The following is a 24,307-nucleotide window of genomic DNA, read 5'->3' as shown; positions in this document are numbered from 1 at the left end:
TTCATATTCTGGTTAGAATTGTCATGGGCTGACTTATATGGGAGCCTTTTTCTCTGTTCTTTGGTTCAGATAAACTGAAGAGGTAATATGCATGGATACTAAACTACTTTGTAAGTCATGTGAAGTGTTTGCTGATGTTCTCATTCATTAATATCGGGAACTGAGGATGCATTTTTCACAAGTAATATCCTAGGAGACTCTTCAAATATTCCGTACAAGTTATAACAGCCTGGAGAAAAAAAGCTCAATTATTCATGAATGACTTTTGTGCTCATTTCTAATGTTTTATAAATTTTAACTTAAAAAAGAAAATATCAATGAATGGTGTTGTGTAAGTTGTACCCTCCTGGACAAGTTTGCCCATTCATGGCAGCAGCTCATTTTTAAAATTGAAATAAACATTTGCTTGGATTGTGATACCATAGCAAATATTTTTAAGTTACATTGCATAATCTAATAACCCATTCATGCAATGCTTGAATGAAAACAAAATGCTATTCATTTCAGAAATTCCACTCTTTTGGGGTGCAATGTAATTAAATTTATAATAATGACTTAAGCAGTAGATGTGCAGGGAATTTCATAGCAATAAGATAACTGTTCTCAACAAAAGGCTGGTCTACCTTGTAAGAACTACCTCTTATTCCACAAACATTTGGTCCTTTAGCTTTCCACAGTTGTAAGTTGTGGAAAACTTTCTACCCAAAAACAAACAAAAAAGTTTCCTCAGGTCTGTCGAAGTGTGAACCATGGGAGCAGGCACACACCTTTCTCTTTCTCCCTGTGGTTCTGTTTAAGGCTAATAACTAATGAGATTATGCTGGCCAGAATTTGTAGTACTCTCAAGTAGCATGAAGATGAATAAATGCAATATTTAGACAGAAACTGATTTACTGATTTTTTGTGAGCGTGATGAAAAGGCAGTGAAGGTGAAAATGCTGCTACAATGTTAAAAAGGCAATAAGAGCCCACAGGGGCACTTCATAAGCTGGTTTGCACAAAACTTAGTAATTCACTGCATAATAATATGCTTCTGAAACACTTCTTGTATGCCATGGTGATATTAGTGGACTGCTGATTTGGCATAATAATAAAACTAAACATTTCCCTTTAATGTGCCTGGTCAGATCTGAAAAGCACAGAATGTGTAATTCACACACTGACAGAGAATCAAATGGTATATTCAGTTGTGTGGCAGAGGATGGGATGCTCCTGCTGTTACAGAAAATTAGGTTCACATCCAAATATATATGAAAAATTTGTGTGATACTGTGCTGCAAAGCAAGCAGAAGTAAGGAGCAAAAAGGAGGTTTGAAAGAGGTAAGTTCTTAATACATACTATTTACACAAGAACATCACTCCTGCTAAGCATCTATATCAGGTCGTTTTTTAAGGGAGCTGGGAAAAGAAATTGGTCTTTTGCTTAGGGAAGGATGTGCAAGTGATATGATACCTCAAACAGATGAGATCTGTGGAGATTTTAGGATGCTGTGAGCAGTAAGGAAAAGTATGATTATTATGCCCAAGATTTGTGGATCCATAGGTTCATGCACTGGGAGAAGGACATGAAAGATTTGAGGAAGGATAAAGTGCCTGTTAGCTAATGGGGCAAAGAGATGGATAGTCCAGGTGTGAAGTGGCTGGGTGGAGGCTACAGAGTGTGTAAGCTAAAATTAGGGTCATAATCCTGGAAGAAAGATGGACATTCATTCCAAAAAATTAAATCAGACTTTAAAAATTGCTGGAAGTGGTTACAGTTAACCCCTGTCACCCATGACCATCTGCATATCCAGTATGCTGAAAACAGGAGTACAGTGAGAAGGTGAAGCCATTTGAGAAACTTAAAAAACATTTTATAAAGCCAGCTTTTCTACTTGTGCCATAAATAAGATGGCTGTAGGACTGTGGAATTGTCTCCTCTTTTTTTTTTCTCAACTCTGATAAATGCAGTCCATTTGCCAATGCACGATCTGCAGATTCATATAGGATTGGCATTTATAGCTCCTATTTCATATGGCTGCTACACAACCTATTGTGTTTTGTCTCACTTGACACTTGACAGCTTCTTAACCATTTTGTAACAGCCAAAGAATCTAAAGAATGGGAAGTCAGCAAATTTGGGGGGGGGTGTTTCTCACTGCACTGCTGAGAGGTGAAAAGCCTCATTTGTGGTCTGGTCTTTGGTTTTGTTTGTTTTTTCTGAACCCGAAAATTGAAACTGTGGGTACTACTAACCCTAAAAAAATCAAGCCAATTATGCTTTAAAATGCAACTCCTGTATTATTATGCTACCAATGCACTGAGGCACACGAATGTTATTTACTCTTAGAATGTTATTAAGTGCTTTTCTCCACTCCTTCTCCTACAGAACATGAAAAGCAGCGGTTATGCAAAAGCACAGATTATATGAATTTGCACTTCAAAGTGAAATGGTTTTATAATGAATATGTGCGAGAACTCTCTGCTTTCAAGGATGCAGTGCCTGAATACTCTCTGTAAGTGCTGGATCAGAAAGTCTTGCATGAGTTTGGCCTCAGTACAAGGTTTATTTTGGTCAAATATTTATGCTCAGGTTTGTGCAAGACCTCAAGGTGTGTAACAGTGACAACTCTACTTTTTGCACTTTCTTTAATTCTTCATTCTATCGAGTGAAGTAGCCCAGATGTTAAATGTGCAATCAGCTATTTCACAGACTTCATACAACTGTTGTTACTGCAGGTCTTCATAAATGTCAAAATATTTTGGTCATAAAATGTCTGAGGAAGGTGTGAGATGTGGGAACAGCAGCACTGTTACAGGCCCCTGCATTTGTCTCATACCCTAATCTGGATGAAGATACAATCCTAATGGGATACACTACTGAAATGATTCTTACTGCCTTGGGTTAATATTCAGCTGCTGCTTTCATTTTCATTTCTACCCCTGCAATAAATACATTCAGTCCTGTCATTTTATATGAGCTATCCTTAATCTCATTCCTTATTCTTCTGCAAGTGTGCTGATTTGCTGAGATGGTTTGAGGCCTCCTATTACGTTAAATTTTTTTAATAAGCTAAAGAAAAATAAAACACAGCTGATTTTTTACTAAAACAGAGTTTTATGCAAGTTATTTAATGTTAACAAGAGGCCAGTATTGACAAGACAGGTGCCTTCCACGTGGTAGAGAATTAGCTGCTGCTAATTTGACATCACTAAGGCACATCAATATCTGAAACTGAAGCCCAGAAAGCCTTTTGGTAGCCACAGCATCTTCGGTGACAGAAATTTTTCCAGGGTTGTTAAGACTTTTTAGCAATAAGAATGGATATGAAGACATGAGATGCCTGGGTAGTGTGACGTCTCTCCTCTAAGGATATTTGTTCAACATATCGACTTTACAAAATTACTTTTAATTTTCAGGTGGTTTGAACCATTTGTCATTCAGTGGCTGGATGAAAATGAAGATGTCTCAATGGAATTTCTTCATGGAGCACTAGAAAGAGACAAAAAAGATGGGGTGAGCCTTTACTTTTTAAATTAAAGAATAAATAAAGTATTAAGAAAGTTATTTAGCATTGCAAACCTAGAAATACATTTGGTCCCACAGTATTCATTAGACCTCAGAAGATAACCGTTTTTGGAAGACAACCCTACAGACAAATCCCTCCTCTAATTCTATCTGTCTAAATCCCCACAAACTCTAATCTATGGTTTCACTGACCTATGATGTGATAATGATGTCGTGAAGGAGAATTTTGATTTTATTTTTAATAGGTTTGAAATTATCAGAAACATGAAAAGCCACATTTCTCAGTATTATAAGTGAGACTTTTTTAAAATTATTTTTTCTTTATTACTTTTTGCGACTCTAGGAAGAATTTCAAGTGTAAGAATCAGTTAATACAGTTTCGATCTCTGAAGAAACATTAACTCATTTGAATGTTCCTTTCCAGTTTCAGCAAACATCAGATCATGCCCTCTTCTCTTGTTCTGTGGTTGATGTCTTCACACAGCTCAATCAAAGCTTTGAGATTATTAGGAAACTGGAGTGTCCTAATCCAGAAGCACTATCTCACTTAATGAGAAGATTTGCAAAGGTAAATTAAAATCACCGTATCTCAACTAAGCTTCAGAGAGAAGGACATTGTGTTGTCATGTACTTAAAAAAGCTAAGTGGTCCCAATGTTTTTCCGAATCAATGTTTTCTATCTGAGTGGGATCCTCAGAAAGACAGGCTGTTGGTGGCTTAAGGCTGTTTTTCATCTACTTTGTCAAAATGATTTACCAGTTTGAGAAGTTCTGTCCTGAGATTTCATATTTATATAGATTATACACATATGTACGTGTAGGTATGTGTTACATAGTCAGTTATTACCTTGCTAAGCACTGATTACAATTCCATTAATGGAGCAGTTCAGTGAAATGCAATTAGCTAAATAGTGAGTGCAATTGAAGTTAAATTCAAGTTAAAATTCAAAGTGTGGCAATAGAGTATTTTTGGTTGAAGCCCTGAGGTGTGAACTCTTTTTCAACTGCTGTTTGATAAACTCAGCTCTTAGGGCAGCTTTCTATTTGTACTGTAACATTTCCTCACAAGCTCTAGATGTCCATTACAGTCCTGCTGGCTCTAAAAAAGTTCACATTTACATTCAATCCTGTTCTTTTATTGCAACGAAAGTTCCTATTTACGTGACTATTGGAAGGTAACTCATATTGCCAGGCCTTGAGCAGTGCTCCTTTTGTCTTTATTTTTTCCATTATATTTCTAATGTATGTATTGTCATCCCAGAGGATTTTTTGAGCTTGCTACTGTTCCAGTAACTATGTAGAACATTGCAAGGAGTAAAAACAGTACAGCTAAAATTAAACTATCTCTGTTATTGAAGATTACATTGCATTAAGAACAACCCACCATCTGCTGTGCAGGCTTTTGAAAATGTGCTCACAGGGTTGTTTGTATTATATCTAAACAATACTATATACTAAATGTGTAAGTACCTGTAAAATCTATCCTTTATATAAACCTCCTTTTTTATTATTTTTGTTCCACATTATGAAATTTACCATTTAAAAGATTCTTCTCCTCCTCTAGACTATCAACAAAGTGCTTCTTCAGTATGCTGTAATTATTTCGAGTTACTTCAGCTCGTATTGTGATAAAGAAAATGTGGTAAGAAGCTGTGGTTTTTTCTGCCTCAGAAACTACCTTTAAATGACTTATTGTACTTTCTGAAAATGTAATCACTTCTTTATATGTTAAAAGGCATGAATGGAGGGAGGTCAGCATATTTTCATAGCTGCTTACATTGACATGTACAAGCTGGAAGAGGTGACATTAGTTAAAAATCCTAGTTAATAATTTCAGTTTTAAAGTTTTTTAAAAAAAAAAAAAAAAAAAAAAAAAAAAAAAAAAAAAAAAAGAGAAGACCGCAAACACACCCTGGACATTAGCAGTGGATATGGTGAATGTATCTTCATCTTGTTTCCCAAATAGCAAAAACATTTTTGTTTAGAGTTTTCATTTTGCACTGGCTTGCCTCTCTCTATCAGTGTGTACATTGGAGCGTTATAGGATGATTGTTCCCTGTGCAGGGAAGGTGTGCAGACCTTTCTGCTCCTACCACTGTGCTTTACCCACACAGCAGTGAGAAAAAAAATCACATGCTGTTTTGGTGCCTCACTGCTTACAAGGGAGTCCCTAATGAAGGACCAGATCGCCATGGACTCAGAAATAAATGAGATGTGGACACTAAAGATGTGGTTGAGCAGGTGGAGGCATTATCAATATCTTAACAAGACCCAGGAAAATTATTCTTGTAAACTGACTTTTCAGTATCATCGATATTCAGTCAAAGCTGGTACTCCCACAACTGGCAGCATTTAGCACTATGCCTGCTGTATTTAGTGACATGTTGTACAACTGTATCAATCTACAGGCAGATAAATAACTGCAGCCCCATCCTCACACTGTGCACCTTTCAAGGTACAGCCCTTACCCAGCCCATCACAGATCTCAGCTGTGCTTGTCCCATCTGTGCATGGCTTGAGGACGTGCTCTCTGTGTTGAGAGCAGGTGTGATGATCTAGAGGTCTCCAATATATGCAGTAATAGAATTCAGAAGGACGTCTATTTGAGCTAAAGCTGACTGGCTTCTAGAAGAAATGAGTTTTGATACAGTGCTGAATCACCAAGCCAAACTGTTTGTGTTGTCTTTTGACCTGTCCAGTGGGATTTTTTTACTTGTTGGAGTTACAGATTTCTGAAGCCATCCTCATAGGCTCATCTTTATTAAGGGTTTAGATGGAATTAATCTCCTTAGAGTATCACAAAATCATAGAATGGTTTGGGTTGAAAGAGACCTTAAAGATCATGTAATTCCAACCCTCCTGCCATGGGCAGAGACACCTTCCACTAGACCAGGTATAAAGTATTGTACCAAATGTCCTTGAGGAACATAACTTTTTTTTAACAGAAGTTGCCCTACTGAAATACATAACTTTTAGCTTAATAAAAGACCATTTGCTCTATTAATTTCAACTACAATAAATGTCTGTCTCCAGCATTAGATTTGATAGAAGGCATTAAAACAAACACTTTTTATTCTTAAAATTAGAATTTGGCATTCCCTTTCAAGCCAATACTTTTAGTAATTTTATTAAACACTACAAAATGTGCACATAAATTGTTCAAAGAAAAGCACGTTGAAGATGCTTGTCATAAAGCTGTGTATCTTCCACCTCCTGTCAGCATTTACAAACAAACCCAGGTTTATGCATTGTAATTGCCACTCACTTCTATGTGTTGTTGCATCTGACTGTCTGATTCCTCTAAATTGCTGCAAAGACTGTTCTGAAGGGCAAGATGATAATAAAATAAAAAGAAAATATTTTTAAGTTATGTTCTTTACTGACAACAATAGCAATTTTTTCAGTGAGACAAGTTAGGCTCAGGCTCTGAAAGAGCCAGCTGAGCCAGCCTCAAAGGAAACTTTGAAAACTGCTTCAGTAGGAAGTATTTCAGTTGCAGCCTCAGTACGTTGTCAAAGGCATTTGCATTTGTTTGGAACAAAAGGACCAAGGTGTCATACTCAGCTACTTATGCCCTCATCAGAAATTATAATTACTGACTTGTGATATTGCAGATAATTTCCAGAATATTGAATTTTTTAGAAGAGAGGATATAGCACCGGAAAGGAGGACACAGTCTTACATGATTGTGAATTAATAGAAGGTATATAGACAAATATAAGAAGAGACAGGCAGAGAGGTAACATTTCAACCACTATCCGGAGCCAGCTGTCTTCTGCAGGAGCACAAATAGCATGCTTTCCTGGGAAGCACTAATCTAAGTATTAAGAAGTTAGATTAAATTTCTTTTTTTTCTTCTTCAGCTGAGAAAGACTCTGATACTAAGTGCCTTTGAGAGTAATGTATTAATAATTAAAGCTAAATCATGTTATTGATTCCCACCATGTTTCAGCACTGCATTGGAACATGTTATTAACTGGAAAGGTACAAATGATTATTAATCACTGTAATCTTCCATCACCACCTTCTTGTCTGAAAAGAAGTATATGTGTTTTATTTATTTATATGCATTACTTCAGTGCCTAAAATACCCACTCATGCACTAGAAGACACTGGCCTTGGCCAACCAGAGCTCTTTTAGCAAATATTGTCTTATTGCTGTTCCTACATCATAACAAACCAGCATATAGTGTCATCTGAGTACACAAAATTCTAGTAATGGATTCTTTCTTCCACGATCTTTTTAAAAAGCTCCTTAATTTAATTAATGTTTTATTTTTGACCTTATGTTTATACAGAAATCACTCCCTTTTACTCATTGGCTCTGTGTTCTGCCTTAAGAAAATGTGCTTAAACAGCAACATTTCTAGACTAAAATAAGAATTCTTTTGCCTAATTCACTCACCAACTTTTCAAGTAATGCAAAAAAGCAATGCAAAACTGCATATTTCTGAAATATTCTGTTCTTAGCAGAACTGCCTGTCGGTTTATTCAAATACTTCAGCATCAGCCGTTATCTGGGTCATGGTGCTGTCAGGTTTCTGCGAAGGCTGGGTCTAGAAAGCAATCTGGCAATCCCCTTCATCCCTCTTATTGTCACTCCAAAGCACTTTGATCATTGTTGCCTCTGCTCTCCAAGAGATGATGATGTGCTACTTGCATCAGTCCATCAGATGTAACTGTACTAAGTATAAGTAGCAACTCCCTGGGATATACAGCTCAGGATGGGAAAGGCTGGGATCTGATTGTCAGTTAAAGGCAGAAGGAAAGGCAGCACTGTTTGGGGATCTCCTATGAAAAACACAGTTGCATGAATGATGATCTTAGAGGTCTTTTCCGACCTTGATGATTCTATAATTCTACAAATACAGGGCTGCTGAGGAGTTGGTCATGCACAACCTCACATCTGATTTTCTCTTTGTAGGCCTGTATCTTGATGAACAACATTCAACAATTAAGAGTCCAACTTGAGAAAATGTTTGAGTCCATGGGAGGAAAGGAGGTGAGCCATATTTGTTTCCTGGTTCATTCAAAGTTCCTTAGAGATCATTAGCACCATGTTTGCAACCTAGTAACAGGTTTCACTTGTACTTGCAAAGGAAATGAAAATGTTAAGAAAAAAACTCTCTAAGACCTATTTAACATCCTGACAATAGTAGAAAGACCAAGCTCTATTTCACATATAAATGCTAATGATCTGTAATGTTCAATCAGCACTGGGTGTTCTGTGTTGCAATCTGTAGTGCCAGCTTTATTTTAATGTTTGTACTGGACTATACTTTGCTTTTTATGTATTGGTACGTTTTGTCTGTAATGTGTCATGTCTTTGTCTAATGCCTTTGACTTGCAATCCACTGAGCAGAAGAAAGAAGGAGAGAGATTCTCTTATGAGGTTTGTGATAGTAAGCATCTTTTATTATTCCTGACCGTTATTTTCTGAGGCTAAGAACAGTCACATTTTCTACTTACTTCCATCGATGCATTTGTGTAATTCCCTATGATCTAAAATCAAAAAGAGCTATGCTTGGGCATTCATTTGACACTCTAAATTGAAAAGTTTTACTAGGCAGATAGTGTAAAGTCTTTCAAAGCTTTAAAAAAAAAAACAACTATAAAACATTTTAAGTGCACTTTTCAGTATCTGAGGGCACCAGTTTACCAAGAGCTGCTATTCAACAGTCCAGAACATGCTTAGCTTTGTCTCCTTTTTTATTTCAGAAGACTTAAAAGTGCCTCAAGTCCTGTCAACAGTAAAGGGACATAAACACATTCTTCAGTACTTTGCTGACTGTAGTCTTTGACTGTTCTGAAACACAGTGAAGACATTAACATATGTCATCTTGTTGAGGAGCAATGTTTAGGCCATGAACATAATACACTTAGTAACAGTAGGTGGCTTTAAAAAAGAAGTTACAGAGACATCAGCTCTTTCTTGTTGAGACTGCAGTTTGATAAATTCACAAAATTTACAAGTCCACTAATGTGGACACGTTACAGAGAGAACTGGAAAATACATTTCCAGTTCCGTGCATTTCATGCACTCCATGGTGAGGAGGTTCTGCTGAGCCAGTAACAGCTTCTTGAAGCTGCCATGGCTCCAGAAGACATGAAATCAACTTCTGCAGCCTTGCTGGCATTGAAAACGTCCGACCAAACTTGGAGGATGTATATTTATCATCCAGACATGGCTGGGTTTGTGGTTCCTCTTAATCCTCTTTCACTTTTATATATTACAAATAAACTTGTCTTCTGTGCTCTTATGTTCTGTGCAAAGTACTTTTGTATTAGGTCTTGGATCCAATCCCACATTTAAATGTCATGATTCATAAAAACTGCTAATTGTCCATAAATCCCGATACAGACAAGGGCAGAGGAAAGCTGAGTAGCATTTTATTTCTATCAAATTAATTTCAAATCAGAATACTTACTTGAGTCTCCAAAATGTTCCATTTCCCTCAAGAAAATGTTAAGGTTTTTGCTCACAATACCTTATACAATAAAAAATAATAGTACAAAAAATAATTAGGACTTTTTCATTGCAGTTTTCTTTCAGAATCTCTCATCACTTCTCAGTCCTTGTTGCTTTCCTTTTGATGTTAATGAGGATGAATTATTAAGGTTGTTAGAGTACCAAAGCAACATTTCCTATAAATGTGGTACAACATACAACCCTCATAGAGAGTTTGGATATATTTTTCTAATATCCATTTGTTAGGTACCTTAAGTGCATCTCTGATTCACAGTCTAAGAAAAAAGATCTAAAAAATATATTCAGAGTTTTGTTTGTTTCTCATTAGGGCAATTTCTTGAAGAAAAGTACATTCACATTCAATTTTTTGTCACCCATATCAAAGTGCCCCTAAAATGTTTGTCCTCAAATTAGAATATGAATTCCCCTAGCTATTCCAAAAGCACATTTGCTAATGGCCAATTTGGCTTATTGGACTGGTACTTATAAGAAACAAAGCCAGCAATAAAATCTGTAAGCAGTTTCCTTGCAGGGAAAAAATAGTTTAATATTTTACTTGTGGAGGGCATAAAAGTCAGATGATTTTCAGTAGAATAATGAGACCTATTTCAGTTGAAGCAAAACTAATTCTAAGAAAAATTAAATGCTGTTAATCTCCTCAGTGTCATACTGTGAGCAGTATGTCTTTCAAACTGTGCAGTCAAAACAGCAACAATCAAGCAGCAATCCCTGTGTTCAGGGTAGGCTTATTGCATATTGCAGGGCAGGGAGCTCTATAAATAGAGAAAAAACTGGTTTCTCAGCATCCCCACCATTAAAATAAAATAGTCTGAACAATATGAGTTTCTTTATAACTATCCTCTTCTGCTGCAGCAAAGTAGAAAGGGTACTTAAAAATTATATCAATGAGAACAGTCTGCCACAATAAAGAGTAGTAAAGTGGGATTCAACCCACTGTTTGTTTTGGGTTTTTTAAATCAAGTCCAAAAACATGAGAACAGATTCATTGTCATAAAATTTTGGTTTAGCTCCTGTTTGTTTGATCCAAAAGGAATGCATACATTTACACTAAGTACTTTTCTCATGTCTGACATGTTGGAAGCTGATAAAAGAGAAAGAAAAAAAAGTTAATGCTTGTGTTGCTTTTCATCAGATGGCAGAACATGGCAGAAATGAGTTACAGCAATTAGGATAAAAAAAAAAAGGTGTAAAGCTTTATGTATGACAGTATTATAATGACTGCAGATAAATCATATTTCCACTTGGATAAGTTCAGTTCCAACTTTATATGTAAAGCTTAGGAATTCCTATAGGAATCCATATGTGGCTTTATAGACTTTGATGGGATGACAGAGGGCCAGACTTAAGCAAGACGGTTCTGAAGTGTCCGTCTTTAAATCTGTGGAGTCAGAGGCCCAAGTGTTCATAAGTGTAGTTGTAGCAGCAGCAGCCAAACATCTCACTGTCCCTAGAGAGTCTAGTGGGGGTAGAGGAAGGATGATGTGTATCAGAGACAAAAAGAACCACTAAAGAGATTGATCTGATAAATACCTCTATCTTTCCTGGATAAGTAAAACTATTTTCTGAAGAGAAGTAACTGCATTATGAAACTATAAGCAGTTAGACCTGTGAAACTGCAGATAAATGAAATTCAGGTTAGAGGGGTTCCATTTAACTCCTGCAAAAGTAATTTGCATCTCTGTAGTTTCCTACAGAAACACTACCAAATTTGCAGTTAACAAGATTATGTCCCTACTAGCACACACGAAATTACAGCAGGGAATACCTCAATCCAACACATTATGTTGAAAGCAGCCAAATTCATCAGATTCTTAACTCTTTTCCAAGGCTTGTCAGTGTAAAAATAGTCACAGTTTTAGACAGGCAGCATTTGGAAACACTGATGTTCAAATATTTCTTGTTTTTCAGCTGTTCAGCAAATGTATTATCTGGTTTTGTGTAGCACTCAGAAAAAGTCAGAGTTCTCATTGTCTGTATAATAATCCATAATTAACAAATCTCATGAAGAGTGCCAACAAATTTATGAGTATATTCTGCTGTGGGTAAAAATTAACTCAATTATTTAGGGAGGTGGTAAAGTAACAGAAATATGACTCTAAGAAAGCCAAGCAAATTAAGAATTGGTAAAAAGTGATTTACACATTCAGTTTGCTCCTTAAAAAAATCCAGTTTTGATACCTGAGCAACTTATGGATGTTTTTAAGACTAGCCCACACATGCTGTGAACTGGAAGTGAAATCCAAAGAGCTAAGGGATAAATGGTCTTTTCTCTTTTGATGCTCAAATCAGATATGGCACACTAATCACACTCATCTTTTTTTTTTCTTTTTCTTTTTCCAAAAATAATCTATTCAGTTAGGACTTTTTTCCATTTATTTTCCTGAAAAATAATTCAGGCAAGTTTGTTGGGTTTTATTACTTCTTCATCAAGCTCAATGGAGCTGATGAAACTTCAGGAAAAAAAGAAAAGTCTCCAGGATTGGAGATACTTCATTTTCATATCTGTATATCCCTGTATGACATCATCTCAGATGCTGATCAGCACTGCCTACTGTCTCACTTGCCTGCTCCCACCATGTGAGGAAAAAAAAAAAGGCAAATCATGGTTCTGGTACATTTGGATGATGCCTGAGGACAGTCAGTAGCACATAGAAGGCACATGTTAAAATAAATGAAAAGTGCACATTTTAGTTCTTGTGAGACACTCAAATCACCGTATTTTCCAGTTAAACAAAGGAACAGTGACATTTCAAACTCTTGCTAACATATTCTTAGCCCTGAGAGCATCCCCAGGTGCCCAGCACCTGGTGGGCAGCCCGCATACCTCTTTCCACTCCACTCCTCCCTCTGGCTCCGCATCAGCAAGCATGAGCACGAGGCTGGATGTCCTGCCAGATGCCTCCAGCTGTGCACACACAAACTTGTTCATGCAATTTGTGAGCACAAAGCCCTCTAAAACGTTTAACACTTGCATGCACCCTTTTAGAGTGTGTCATTATATCTGGCATCAGTATTTAATACAATTTTTTTTGTCCAGACTAAGTCCAACTCTAGGTGAATTTAGCAGATGTATTGTGTTTTCTGGTTATCACAATAACCTCTAAAAGAAAGTAACTACATTGACCTCTGTAGGCCCAGTAACAAGGTGATTCTCTAGCTTGTGCATGATCTGCTAAGAAATTTTGAGTCTTCTGCCTGCCTGGTATTTTGTGCTTATTTTGACACGTACCATGTTCAGTGTGAATGCTTATGTGTTCAGTATTTGTTAAATGTTGATATTCCAGTCTTAAATATTCTGGTTATGTTAATATTCTGGTCTTAAATTTGTGTTTTAAATGTATCCCACCAAAGGAGGTGGTATAACTCCCTAGTGAAATGCATTTCGTGGAAAAATCTTTGCCTTTGGTAGTAAACTCTATTAACTAATGTAGACATTGCAGTAAAATTAGCTCTTTAATCCCTGCTTTTCATATGAAGGAAAACAATCACTTTAAGTGTATGAACTGTCACAGTGTATCTGCCAGGAAAACTGCTAAGATATAGAGAAGCAACAGAACTCTCAGTGCAAAGTAATTCAAAGCTAAGTCTGTAAGTAACCATAGTAAGTACTTACAATAGTAAAAAGTGAGCTTGTCAGATTAGAAGAGTGCTACAAAATACTGAGTACCTTCTAAAGGATGTGTGGTAAATCCCCCTTTGTCACCTATTCAAGGTTTTCGTCAATAATTGTAGTGAAAATCTTGGATTTTCTATGTTTTTAAATCACACATCATCTCTAAGGAGAGAAAGGATGGTCTAAGACAGAACACAGCAGATCACTGGATCTATTTGAGAGTTTACTTTGCTATAGAATTCCTGTGTAGTCTCACATAATTTATCCAGTGTGCTGGGATAGCTTCCCCTTGTCTCTGAAGTGTGATTAAGAGAACTGACCTGCTGCACCAGAGCACTCTGAAGCACCAGATGAATGATAAGCACTAAATGCTACTCATGCAGCTGAAAGATAGGAAAATGCAAATAGAGACAGAGCTGATTATGTATTCAAAATGCACAGGTCCTTTGAAATTGTCAGATCTGTACCTGACCTTACTGCAGAACAGAGTCCAGAAATTGAGGGTTATCATTGCAAATCATTCCTTAACACTGGGACATAGATAACTGAAAGGCCTGGAAAATGAACTACTAATTCACATTCAGCTGCTGATCCTGATGATCATCAGTCATATCCCACAATGGGCTGTCACTATTTTCCCTAAATACTAATGTTAAAGGAGATGAAAAAATTACGGTTTTTTCATTTGAAAAAGAATGCATAGCAAATAAACAAGCTGCTAATCAATAACATGGTACCTTTTTGATTAAATATCTATGCATGTATCCTCATCTCTGTAAATGAAAAAATATCTTTCTCCCCTGCATTTTCTATGTTTAGAAAACCTGTATCAGAGGTACAGGAGCTGCTCCCTGTGCATCAGAATGTGTTGCTCTGTGCTTGAATTATGTATGCCTTAATGGCTTTTAGAAACAGCAGTCCTGGAATTTGGTAGATTCCCTTCCTGCATACTCTTAACAGTAGAAGCAGCATGGATGGTCTTCAAGCCATCTTTTCCAGTGCTGGCTGTTCTACTTTTACACTGCATTAATGGAAATATGGAAACATCTGCAATGCAAATCACAAAAAAGAAATACCAACAGTGGTGACATGTACAAAAAATAATAAAAATATAAAAACGTCTGCAGTACTATTAACACAAGCACTAACTTCTTATATATCCTTCCCTTGCTGTGCTTTGTGAATAGTGCCTGTCTGATAATGGTACTTCTGTCCTTGTGACTGCCAACCCAATTTACACAATCCCATAGACAGTCATTTTTCAATGGCACAGGTTTGATTTCTAACAATATCATTCTTCACTATGGTAGTCAAATATTTTCCATATTTTTCTTTAAATGCTAATTGGATTTTTAGGCCTAATAAAGCAATTCTGTGTTGCAACAGGTGTTTCCACATTTGGTTTTCCATAGTGCAGTGAATTGGCGCACATAATTCCTAATTAATTAATTGTAATGGGAGACACAGAAACCTAGTGTATAAGTAAAATATAACATTCTTTATCTCTTTGCAGTTGGATCCTGAAGCTAGTGTTGTTCTAAAAGAACTTCAGGCGAAACTTAGCAGTGTATTGGATGAACTCAGTGTAACATATGCTGCAAGGTAACAAACCCCTTCTACTGCAAACCTTAGAGAAATATTCCTGCTCAAAAATCTACCTCGTTGATGAAGTCTGGGTGGTTGTTTGGATGTCCCAAGGCATGGCTTGCCTCTGCCCTGATGAAGTGGTGTGTGCCTTTGTGTCTGTGTATGTGTTTAGACTGAAACAATTAACATTAACCTCACTGTAAACAAAACTGAAGATCATCTGTGGACATGAATGTGTTACAGAGGTGAGGCTGATGACTTTTGTTCTGCTTTTTGGAAAGCAGAGTTGCTGGTTTGTTCCTGCCTGATGCTATGTTGAAGTTTTCTCTCTGACCATGTTTATGTTACTTCCTGAGACTGACAGCTTTTTCCACGTGGCCTGCTTCAGTCAGGGATGTCTGCCTATGTTTACCCTGCTCCAAATGGTCATCATGAATGGCCTTCTTGCGTCATTTGCTTGCCTGTGGCTCTGCAAAAATTGTCTACTGAGCCTTACTCTCCAAATCTTTCATTAGTCAGAGTGCAGTCTTGAATGAGTATGGTGCTGTGCCAGGAGTGCCTGTGGTCTAAGAAGCAGTAAGTTACTTTTGCTTCAGATTAGAAAGAAATCTAAGAGAGAGGGATTAGTGCCGTAGTGGTGTTCATTAAGCAAAGTCCGTAGTTACTTACTTGTAATCCACCAATGAACTGTCTGGGTGGACAGTGTTTGCTTTTTTCTGTGTGCTTAGTTTGCTGTATTGTCTTGCTTTATTTTTGCTCCCAGGCCCTGGTTCTCGGATCATTGACGGTGCATGAATATTATTGCTTTCCAGGGCTTCTTTCTGAATGAACTGACTAGGTTTCTGCAAAAGAGAACCCAGAATAGCTCAATCTAGGATATGCTCCATATAGCTAGAACATTCCTCATGGGTCAGTTTACTTCTTGGATTTGTGAGGTTAACAAGGTTAGAAAGATGGCTAATGTCAAGAAAGACAATGAATTATTTTGACACTTGTTGGAGGGACTGGTCTCAAGGATGTACACGAGCAGCTTCACTGGCAGCCTCATGCAATTTTATCTAGGGCTTTGAAGTGTGTAGGTAAGTATACTTCCAAGAGAACTTTGAAAAGTTTCTAAGTTTTCCAGTTTTTTCACATGGAGGTTTGCAATTTCTTTTTATGATTAGCCATGCCAGTGGAAAAGCTTACTGCCTAATTATAATGTTTCTTTTCTCTCATAGTAAATTCTCTTTCACTTTTCTCAAGTTAATCTTTGCCATTTATCTTTTCACTTTAATAGCCCTGATATATTTCTGGCCTCTATTTGGCATTTCTGTTGATAAAGTAATCCTAAACCATTTCACTTCATCGTAAATCAACCCATAAACCAAATTGCCATGTGTGCAGAGACTCGTTCTGCCTCTGAACCGATGATTCTGATTTACCGCTGTTCTGCATTGTATAATATATTGACCAAAGACTTTATCACATCAATAGCACTATAGGACTGTCAGACACTTAACCAGATCAGTTAGGAAACAGAATAGTTTTCAGAAAAGCTGAACAGATACAAACTTGAGGAGCAAGAATGTGTTCACACTCACTTTGAAGTGGAAAAAGTTTCCTCCCAGGAGGAAAAGTTTCAGTACTTCTAAGCAGGGTTTTTTGCAAAAGGATATTTTAAACAGTCCAAATGCTTTAGCTCTCTCTAGTTGCAAAGAAGTAAGCAAAGCTTCTGATGGCACTGACTTTGTGTGAAACCCATAAAAAGTCCAATTGAGCCAAATGAGGTAAAATCAGTAGAAGTTTTTTATCTGTCCTCCAGAAGAATATCAAAGCTTGGTTCATATTCACTATCAAGAGAAAAACTATTTATTGTCAACTGCTCCCATTGTTCTTTCACACCAACAATGAAATCTTGAGAAATCGTCCATAGCTGGTAGTCAGCCATGCTCTAACCTACAGATTCTGATACATCTGGTGCTTTCAGAAAATAAATACTTGGCACCACAAGAGTATGAAAAACATCATAGAATAGAAAAGGGGGAAAAGATCAGAACATTGGATGAATTACTCATATGAGCTATGGTTCTTAGTAGAAGTTATTTTCAGCTGCCAGAGTATCTTCATTTGTGAACTTTGCACCCCTGCAGAGAAGATTTAAATCTTGGTGAAGACCCTGATGCAAAATGATGAATGTTGAGTTCTTTCATCCTTCTTTTTTATTTTTCATCGTTTAGTTTCCAATTTGTTATTGAAGATTGTGTAAGGCAAATGAGCAATGAACTGAATCAAATGAGAGGCAATGGGAATGCAGCAGCCAACAAGAACAGTGCAGCCATCGATGCTGAGATTGTGCTCCGGCCTCTCATGGATTTCCTGGACAAAACGTAAGTGTGGCAGATTAGGAACTGGATGCTACAGTCAGGCTTTCTTGGTGTTACCCTGAAGGATTGTTAATACCTAGAAACACTCTGTAGTGGGTTTAATACTTGCAGTAGTCACATGTGTGCAGAATACCATGCTTAACCTGTTTACCTCGACTAAGCAATTTTTACACGAGCTACATACTTGCCTTTCTACGTCTTGTCATGTTCTGAGTCATTGCAAAGGAACTGGTGTACAGCTTCTCCTCCACTTGCCACGTTATGAAAAAAGATTGTACTCAACAAAAGAACAAAAATAAATTCCCATACTGAAACTGGCATTTGTTCTAGGCTGGCACCCAGTGTCCCACTGCTGATTAATATGCACTTTGTCCCCAAAAACCTGCTCACCACCTAAAGACCAGGTTGTTTGTTTGTTTTTTCATTTGGTAAAATCCTAAATTTCTTAAGGGACCTGGAAACTTACTCTGGCCTCTGAAAGTAAGGGTAACTTATCTTCTCATCATCCAGCAGTGACAGGCTCTGCAAGCCCATGTGCAGCACAGGCACATCTGTAAGCACGTTGCTTTTCTTGCTGGTACTTGTGAAACACCAGTGGCTTTTTGTTGAAAGTGGTTGAACAAGCAGCCTGGCACTGATCCTGCACTTCAGGTCTCCCCAGTCACACAGACACGAATTACATACCCTTTTGGCTCCTCATGCATAATTTCCCTAGCCAGACATTTTCAAAGTTAAGATGGAAAAGATGCTCCAAAAATTTAATTTCACTGTTAATAAATAGCATGACTGCACAAACATGTCAGTACATAGAAATAAATGCTTGCAAACAGTAGCTGTGAATATGCATTAGCTGTCAGCACCTACTTCTACATCCCAGCAGAAATATAAAATAAGGGACACATTTGTTTTTTATTTCTAAGACATAAATTATATGCCAAAACTTTAATTCAGGGGCGTGGGAGTGCTAAATTCTGTCATCCGTCAAACTTTATAACTCATCATCATTTTGCATTTCTAATAAATATACATCAGTTATGTACTAAGCATTAAATTAGATAGTGGAGATTTACGTGAGTTTGTAATCTGCAAGTAATTTTTACCAAAAATATTTACTGATAATATTGCAAAATAGCTGAGCTACTGAGAAATTTTCATTGGTAGAGAAAAGCTAAGCCTTAATGATCATTATTCTGAGTATATACTGGTACAGCACCTCTGAGGTCTTAATACAAGTTTCAGTGACTGGTTTTGTTTTGTTTTATTCCAGTTTAAGCATCTCTGCAAAAATCTGTGAGAAGACAGTTCTGAAACGGATTTTGAAAGAGCTCTGGAAGTTGGTCTTAAACAAAATAGAAAAACAAATTGTGCTTCCACCACTGACAGACCAAACCGTGAGTGTTCCATCAGTAATTCTCACGTGCTCTAAAGGATTGTAATCAAGTGCTTGATCAGGTATTTGCCGAGGGGTCTGACACTGTCCTGTTCTGTACCCTGACCACAAGGAATAACACATGAATTGTATGTAGCTGGTGTGGAAGACCTTGCTGCTGTCACTGCCTGCCCTGACTCAGAGCAGTTTTTGTGAGCACAGTCATGTAAAAAAAGCTGCATCACTGACTTAGTAGTGTGCTTTCATGTAAGGGCTTTTAAGTTTGATTGCTCTTTACTTCATTGTGCACAGTAACACAAAGTGTATTCCTTGCCCTTCCCCGTTGCAGCAGAAATTCAATCCCTTCCATTTTTGCAGGTTCCAGAAAGGCAGGAATGCCCCATCCCAGTCTCCAGGCTTGCCTGCTGTGCCATTCCTCATCTTGAGGCAGCACTTAATTAACATCAGGAAGCTTAAGCCAAATATAGCTCTAAAGATTTGGGATATTTTAATAGCAGACTTGATGGGAGGTCCTTTTTGTGCAGGACTGCATTTACAGCCTGACAAGAACAGGGAACAAAACTGCAAATACAGAAGGTAGGGCTGCTACACGAGACCCATGTGGGTCATGGCCTGACATGAACTCTGAGTGGTGACTGAGCTGACCAGTAAAATCTGATTCTGTCTAGGGATCAACAAAAAAGAGCCTGGGTTGGAGGGCCTTTTTTTAATTGCTTTTTTGTGTTTTTGAGGGACTAGGATAACATAACTTAATTCTTCTTGTTTTCAATCTTGTTTAAAATAAATTGACCATCTTATGACAAGACAGTCATGATGTTGTCATGGTGTGCCTTTGAGCAATTTTGCCCTGTACGTCCTATGATATCGGTTCAGCTGCTAAAAATCTGTCAGTGTCCATATGTTAAAGGCATATCATAAAATTATATCATATATTAAAGACTCATGAAAGAATATTGCTGGAGAGGCAGGAAAAAAATCTAATAGAAAATGTATAAATGGTGCTAAGGTAGTAATAAAAATTCTAGACTAGAGCTAATCTTAAAGTCATAGCCAGGACTCCAGTCACTGAATTTGTTCATGTTTACCATAATGACATTGTTTACTATGAATAATTAGAAACAGCCTCTCTTTCAATGAATGACTGTTTGAAATTTATGTTTCTGAGATCTTTAATTTGCATTTCCAAAAATCTGGGGGGAAATTTTATCTGCAAATACGTAAGTAGAATTTACACTGGGTAAACATCATTGGCATTTTCCATCATGCACTAGGAGCATTTATTAGCATTATGCAAGATCAGTTGTTACACTTTCATTCATATAATAGCATGGGTCAGAGGTGAGTTTTACTGGTGGTAGACTCTATATTAAGTGTCTCCATTGGCAGGAGAAAGGTGTATTAATTAGTTGCATTTATTTTACTACTTCTGTTTACTATTAAACAGACAATTAAAGAAAATCAATAAAAAGTAGGATACTGTAAGAGATTTTTTTCTTTTCTAACCCTGATTATTTCTTTCTGTCTGAGGATGAGGCACACATATTCAGAAGCAGGGTTTATTTTTTAATTTGCATATTTATCTTACCATTCTCACTGCTAATGAAGATTTAAGCTGCAGTTCTATATTACATCTTCTTCAATTGAAGGATATAGAAGCAAAATTATTTCTGAAAACTGAAATCTTTTGGTACAGAAAGACTGATGAAAAATTAGTCCAGTGTAAGTTGGATGAACCTTTTTTCCATAAAATCCCGTTATTCAGAACTATGTCTTGCTGAAATGCCAAGTAACAAATATAAAAAATTATATTATTTGGAGTAACTGTGATGAAAGATGTCAGCATGGAATTACAGTAGGATTCTGTTTGTCTGAGACAAACATGTAGGTATTGGCCTTTGGTGTCATGCCAGGAGTTGGCTATTGTAAAATATTGCTTTAACTTCATAACACTTTTTTTTTAAAAAAAGGCTTTTTCTTAACAGTTACTCTACTGAGATTTCACTGTGGACAGCCATGCTTCTGCAGGTTCCTCAGGGCTGTTCACTTCCCAGGATGATTGTTTATTTTAGCATAACGCCTGAGAGCTGCGGTCATGGACAAATATCTCACTGACACGCTGTGTGAGAGCAATCACGGCCTCAGCTTAAAATATTAAACACCAAATGAGATAGCAGAAAGGAGGACACAAAACCACTATCAGCAGAATGTGCAATATTTGTTTCAAGTGCGGAATCCTGGAGGGAATCCCGCTGAGGCATTCAACAACTTGGCCTTATCAACTGAGGGGAAATGCGTCTCACATGTAATTGAAACTTTTATTTAGCTTTGCAAAACACTTTGCAAAACACTTTTGACTTTTGCCTGATATCCTGGCAGACAGTAAGATCATGTTGACATAAAAAGCAAACGTGCTGTAGTGAGTCTGTTTCCTTAATTTTCAATGTGATTACAGGGGCCCCAGATGATATTCAGTGCAGCCAAAGATCTTGGACAACTGTCAAAACTCAAGGTAATGGAGCCAGATGAAGCTGTGAATGGCTTGAGCTAATGAAAAAAATAGATGGATAATTAGTGACTGTGAGGCCAAACTTCAGGCCTCACTCTCATTTAACGTAATAAGATCAAATATGGCAGTAACTACTCAAAGGTGAATAATGGTTTTACAGTTTCATCAAAACCCAATTATGGATAAATGACTGATTACTTATATGGTAAGTGATCACTGGATGGGCCAAGAAGATATCATTACCCTATTGCACAACTAGCCTTTAAAAGTATTAAACACCACAAAAAAAAAAAAATGACATCTTTGTGTTCCCTTCTGGAACCAGTTCTAAAAAGCTCCAAGGTGAGAAAACTATTAATTTTCTTTCTGTGCATTATTTATGGTGTGCATTGAAACACAGTATTTATCTCTGCAATAAACTCTTCAGCAGTACAGTACTAGAGTCCACTTAATGGACAGCTGAGATGTTTGATACTGATGTCAGTTGTTTGCCAATCAATTTTGCCATTAGGAATTCAGATTTGTGCAGATATGTGATAACTCGTGTTTCTATGAATAATTGTTTGGTTTGCTAGAGGAGTTAAAATGTCATAAATAAGTAAGTCACTTGGGCTTATATTAGACAAAGATTTCATCACTTTATGACTCTGTTTAACATGTTCTGACAGGAACCTCTCTTTAAAAAAAAAAAATGGGGCATTAACAAACATTAGTTAAACTCTCAGGTTTATTAAAAAGATTAATAATTTCTGTAACAACTAATTATTTGAACTTAAATTTTAACCTTTCCCCCATCCCCCAGAACAGAGAAGTAACACATCCTAGGAAAATAAATAAAGCTATGCAGATACTCAGTATTAAACAGGGGATCTTTTCCCCTGCAGTCCATGTTTTCAAGAAACAACATGATTGCTCTAGGTTGTTGTAAAAGAAGTCTGAAGTTGAATTAGTCCCTGTTAATCGTGTGTCCTTGAAGGGCATTTGGCAGATTTTTTTTGTATATTTGTTTTTCCAAGAACAATCCACAATAGTTTCCTTTCAAAACCAATTCTTCACTTGCTTTGCAGGACCATGTGATTCGAGAGGAAGCCAAAAGCCTGACCCTGAGGCAATGTGCAATAATGGAAGTAGCACTGGTGACTATAAAGGTACAGCTTTATGTGGTTTTCTCTTCTGTGCTGGAATGACCAAGAACATGACTGACAGGTTTTTTGATAAAAAAACTGGAGACTTTCATGTAGTCTTCACAGATTGGGTTTCTGAAGTCAAAAGAAGCCAATAAGGAGTATTATTTAATGTACTTATCAGTGCTTTTCACATTGGCCTGTATCGTTACTTGGTATAACTTAAAAGCAACCAGTTACAAGAATAACAGCGTGGGCTTGTGTCTGCTGTGAAGAGACTGCACATCAGGAAGGTAAGGAGGCAGCTATAGAGTCTCAAAAGACAAGAAAAAAGCATCAGAGAGGACTCCCCCATTGCATTTTTTGATTTGCAGTGGAATTGGCTTTTCTTTCAGAAATAAAAAATAATCTTTGGGGATTACTAATGTTGTGGAAACAGAAATGGAACAAAATGTTGAAGTACTGCATGCTCCCAAATAAATCCATGTGAAGCCTTCAGCTCAGTACATGAATCTATTTTCTGTTGAAAGCATTTATTCTAAATGCACAAAAGTTGGGAAAAATCTAAACGCTAACCTTGCCTCAATTTCCAGCACAGAGGTAGAGATATGTATTGATCATTTTACTAAAGAAAAAGTCTAAAGATGGAGAGAAAGGTTAAACAGGGGAAATCCTTTATTTATTCAGTATTCTCATCTCCGTGTGCTACATTCATAAACTGAGCTAAATAATGCTTTCTGAAAAGCCTGTTTTCAAACTGTAAGGCAATGACATGGCATTAGAACTGCTTCCGTTACTTTGGAACCCGATATGGCAAAATCTTTGCTTTCCAAAACACCAAGCAAATAACCTTGACTGTGCAGAAATAGGGCTTATACTGGTAGGAAGTGAACAAAGACAAACTCTGTGAGATGATACCTCAAGAAGAAAAAGACTGCTGTGTTGATTTTGGAATGCAGTTCATGAGCGTAATGATCAAAATACAGAATTTTTTTGGTAATGCTAAGTAAATTTGGTTTAAAAGCAAAAAACAAGGCTGCCCAAATAAGAATAGAAGAGTGGTAAAAGTGGCATATGGTATGTGTTCAGAAATTAGGCACATGACTGTGGTAAGGAAAGGTTTTGCAGGGAGGAGTATCTCTGTACTTGCAGTCTTTTTTTATTTTTCCTTTCATTTAATTAACTGAGAAACAATTATCATTTAATAGTTGATGGTGTAATTAAGGCTTCAAAGAATATAAAACAAAAGAATACTTTTTCATCTTAAATATATATAGTCTATCATGAGGTTTTATATTATGTAAAAAGAACTGTAGCAAGATATATATATATATATATATATATATATATATATATATATAGTCTTTTTAGCTTAATTTGCAATTTACTGTTAGGAGAAGTGGCTTTCTGGCCCGTTATCTCAAACTGAGTTCTCTCTGCTGTCTCATTATCTCAGCCCAGAGAATATGTATATTGATAATATTGTCCTAGTTTCCATTGTACACCCAGAGGCTCCCTGCAGAGCGACACCCACACCCAACAGGGCTTGTGTGACATTGTCAAGTTTTGGCTGAGGCTGCAGTGGCTCCAGCGTTGATTTCCATACACTTGACATCTGCCCCTTTCATTTGTCACCGTGCCCTTCAAACCTCCTGTGTCACCTACAAACCTTGAAACCCCTCAGACAGGAGCACGAGGAGCAGGTGAATATAATGGCCAGTCTT

The 24,307-nt window shown here is 37.0% G+C and overlaps 1 protein-coding gene across 1 annotated transcript in view; it reads left to right on the top strand.

The window, feature by feature from the left end:
- The window catches only part of LOC114068946 (protein unc-13 homolog C), a 120,153-nt gene that overhangs the window by 75,522 nt on the left and 20,324 nt on the right, over positions 1-24,307 (top strand). Inside the window, exons 18-28 of the mRNA XM_027905422.1 lie at positions 2,369-2,495; positions 3,400-3,496; positions 3,933-4,076; positions 5,072-5,149; positions 8,432-8,509; positions 8,870-8,899; positions 15,124-15,212; positions 17,417-17,566; positions 18,831-18,954; positions 21,406-21,462; positions 22,527-22,607. Coding sequence (XP_027761223.1) covers positions 2,369-2,495; positions 3,400-3,496; positions 3,933-4,076; positions 5,072-5,149; positions 8,432-8,509; positions 8,870-8,899; positions 15,124-15,212; positions 17,417-17,566; positions 18,831-18,954; positions 21,406-21,462; positions 22,527-22,607 — 1,055 coding nt within the window. The remainder of the gene's footprint in view (positions 1-2,368; positions 2,496-3,399; positions 3,497-3,932; positions 4,077-5,071; positions 5,150-8,431; positions 8,510-8,869; positions 8,900-15,123; positions 15,213-17,416; positions 17,567-18,830; positions 18,955-21,405; positions 21,463-22,526; positions 22,608-24,307) is intronic.

This window comes from Empidonax traillii, unplaced genomic scaffold, assembly GCF_003031625.1.
Source record: "Empidonax traillii isolate 1590-97213 ecotype Southwest subspecies unplaced genomic scaffold, ASM303162v1 scaffold1154:size169566, whole genome shotgun sequence".
NCBI lineage: Eukaryota > Metazoa > Chordata > Aves > Passeriformes > Tyrannidae > Empidonax > Empidonax traillii.
Note: the sequence above shows the minus strand (reverse complement) of the source record. Positions and strands in the feature narration are given on the sequence as shown.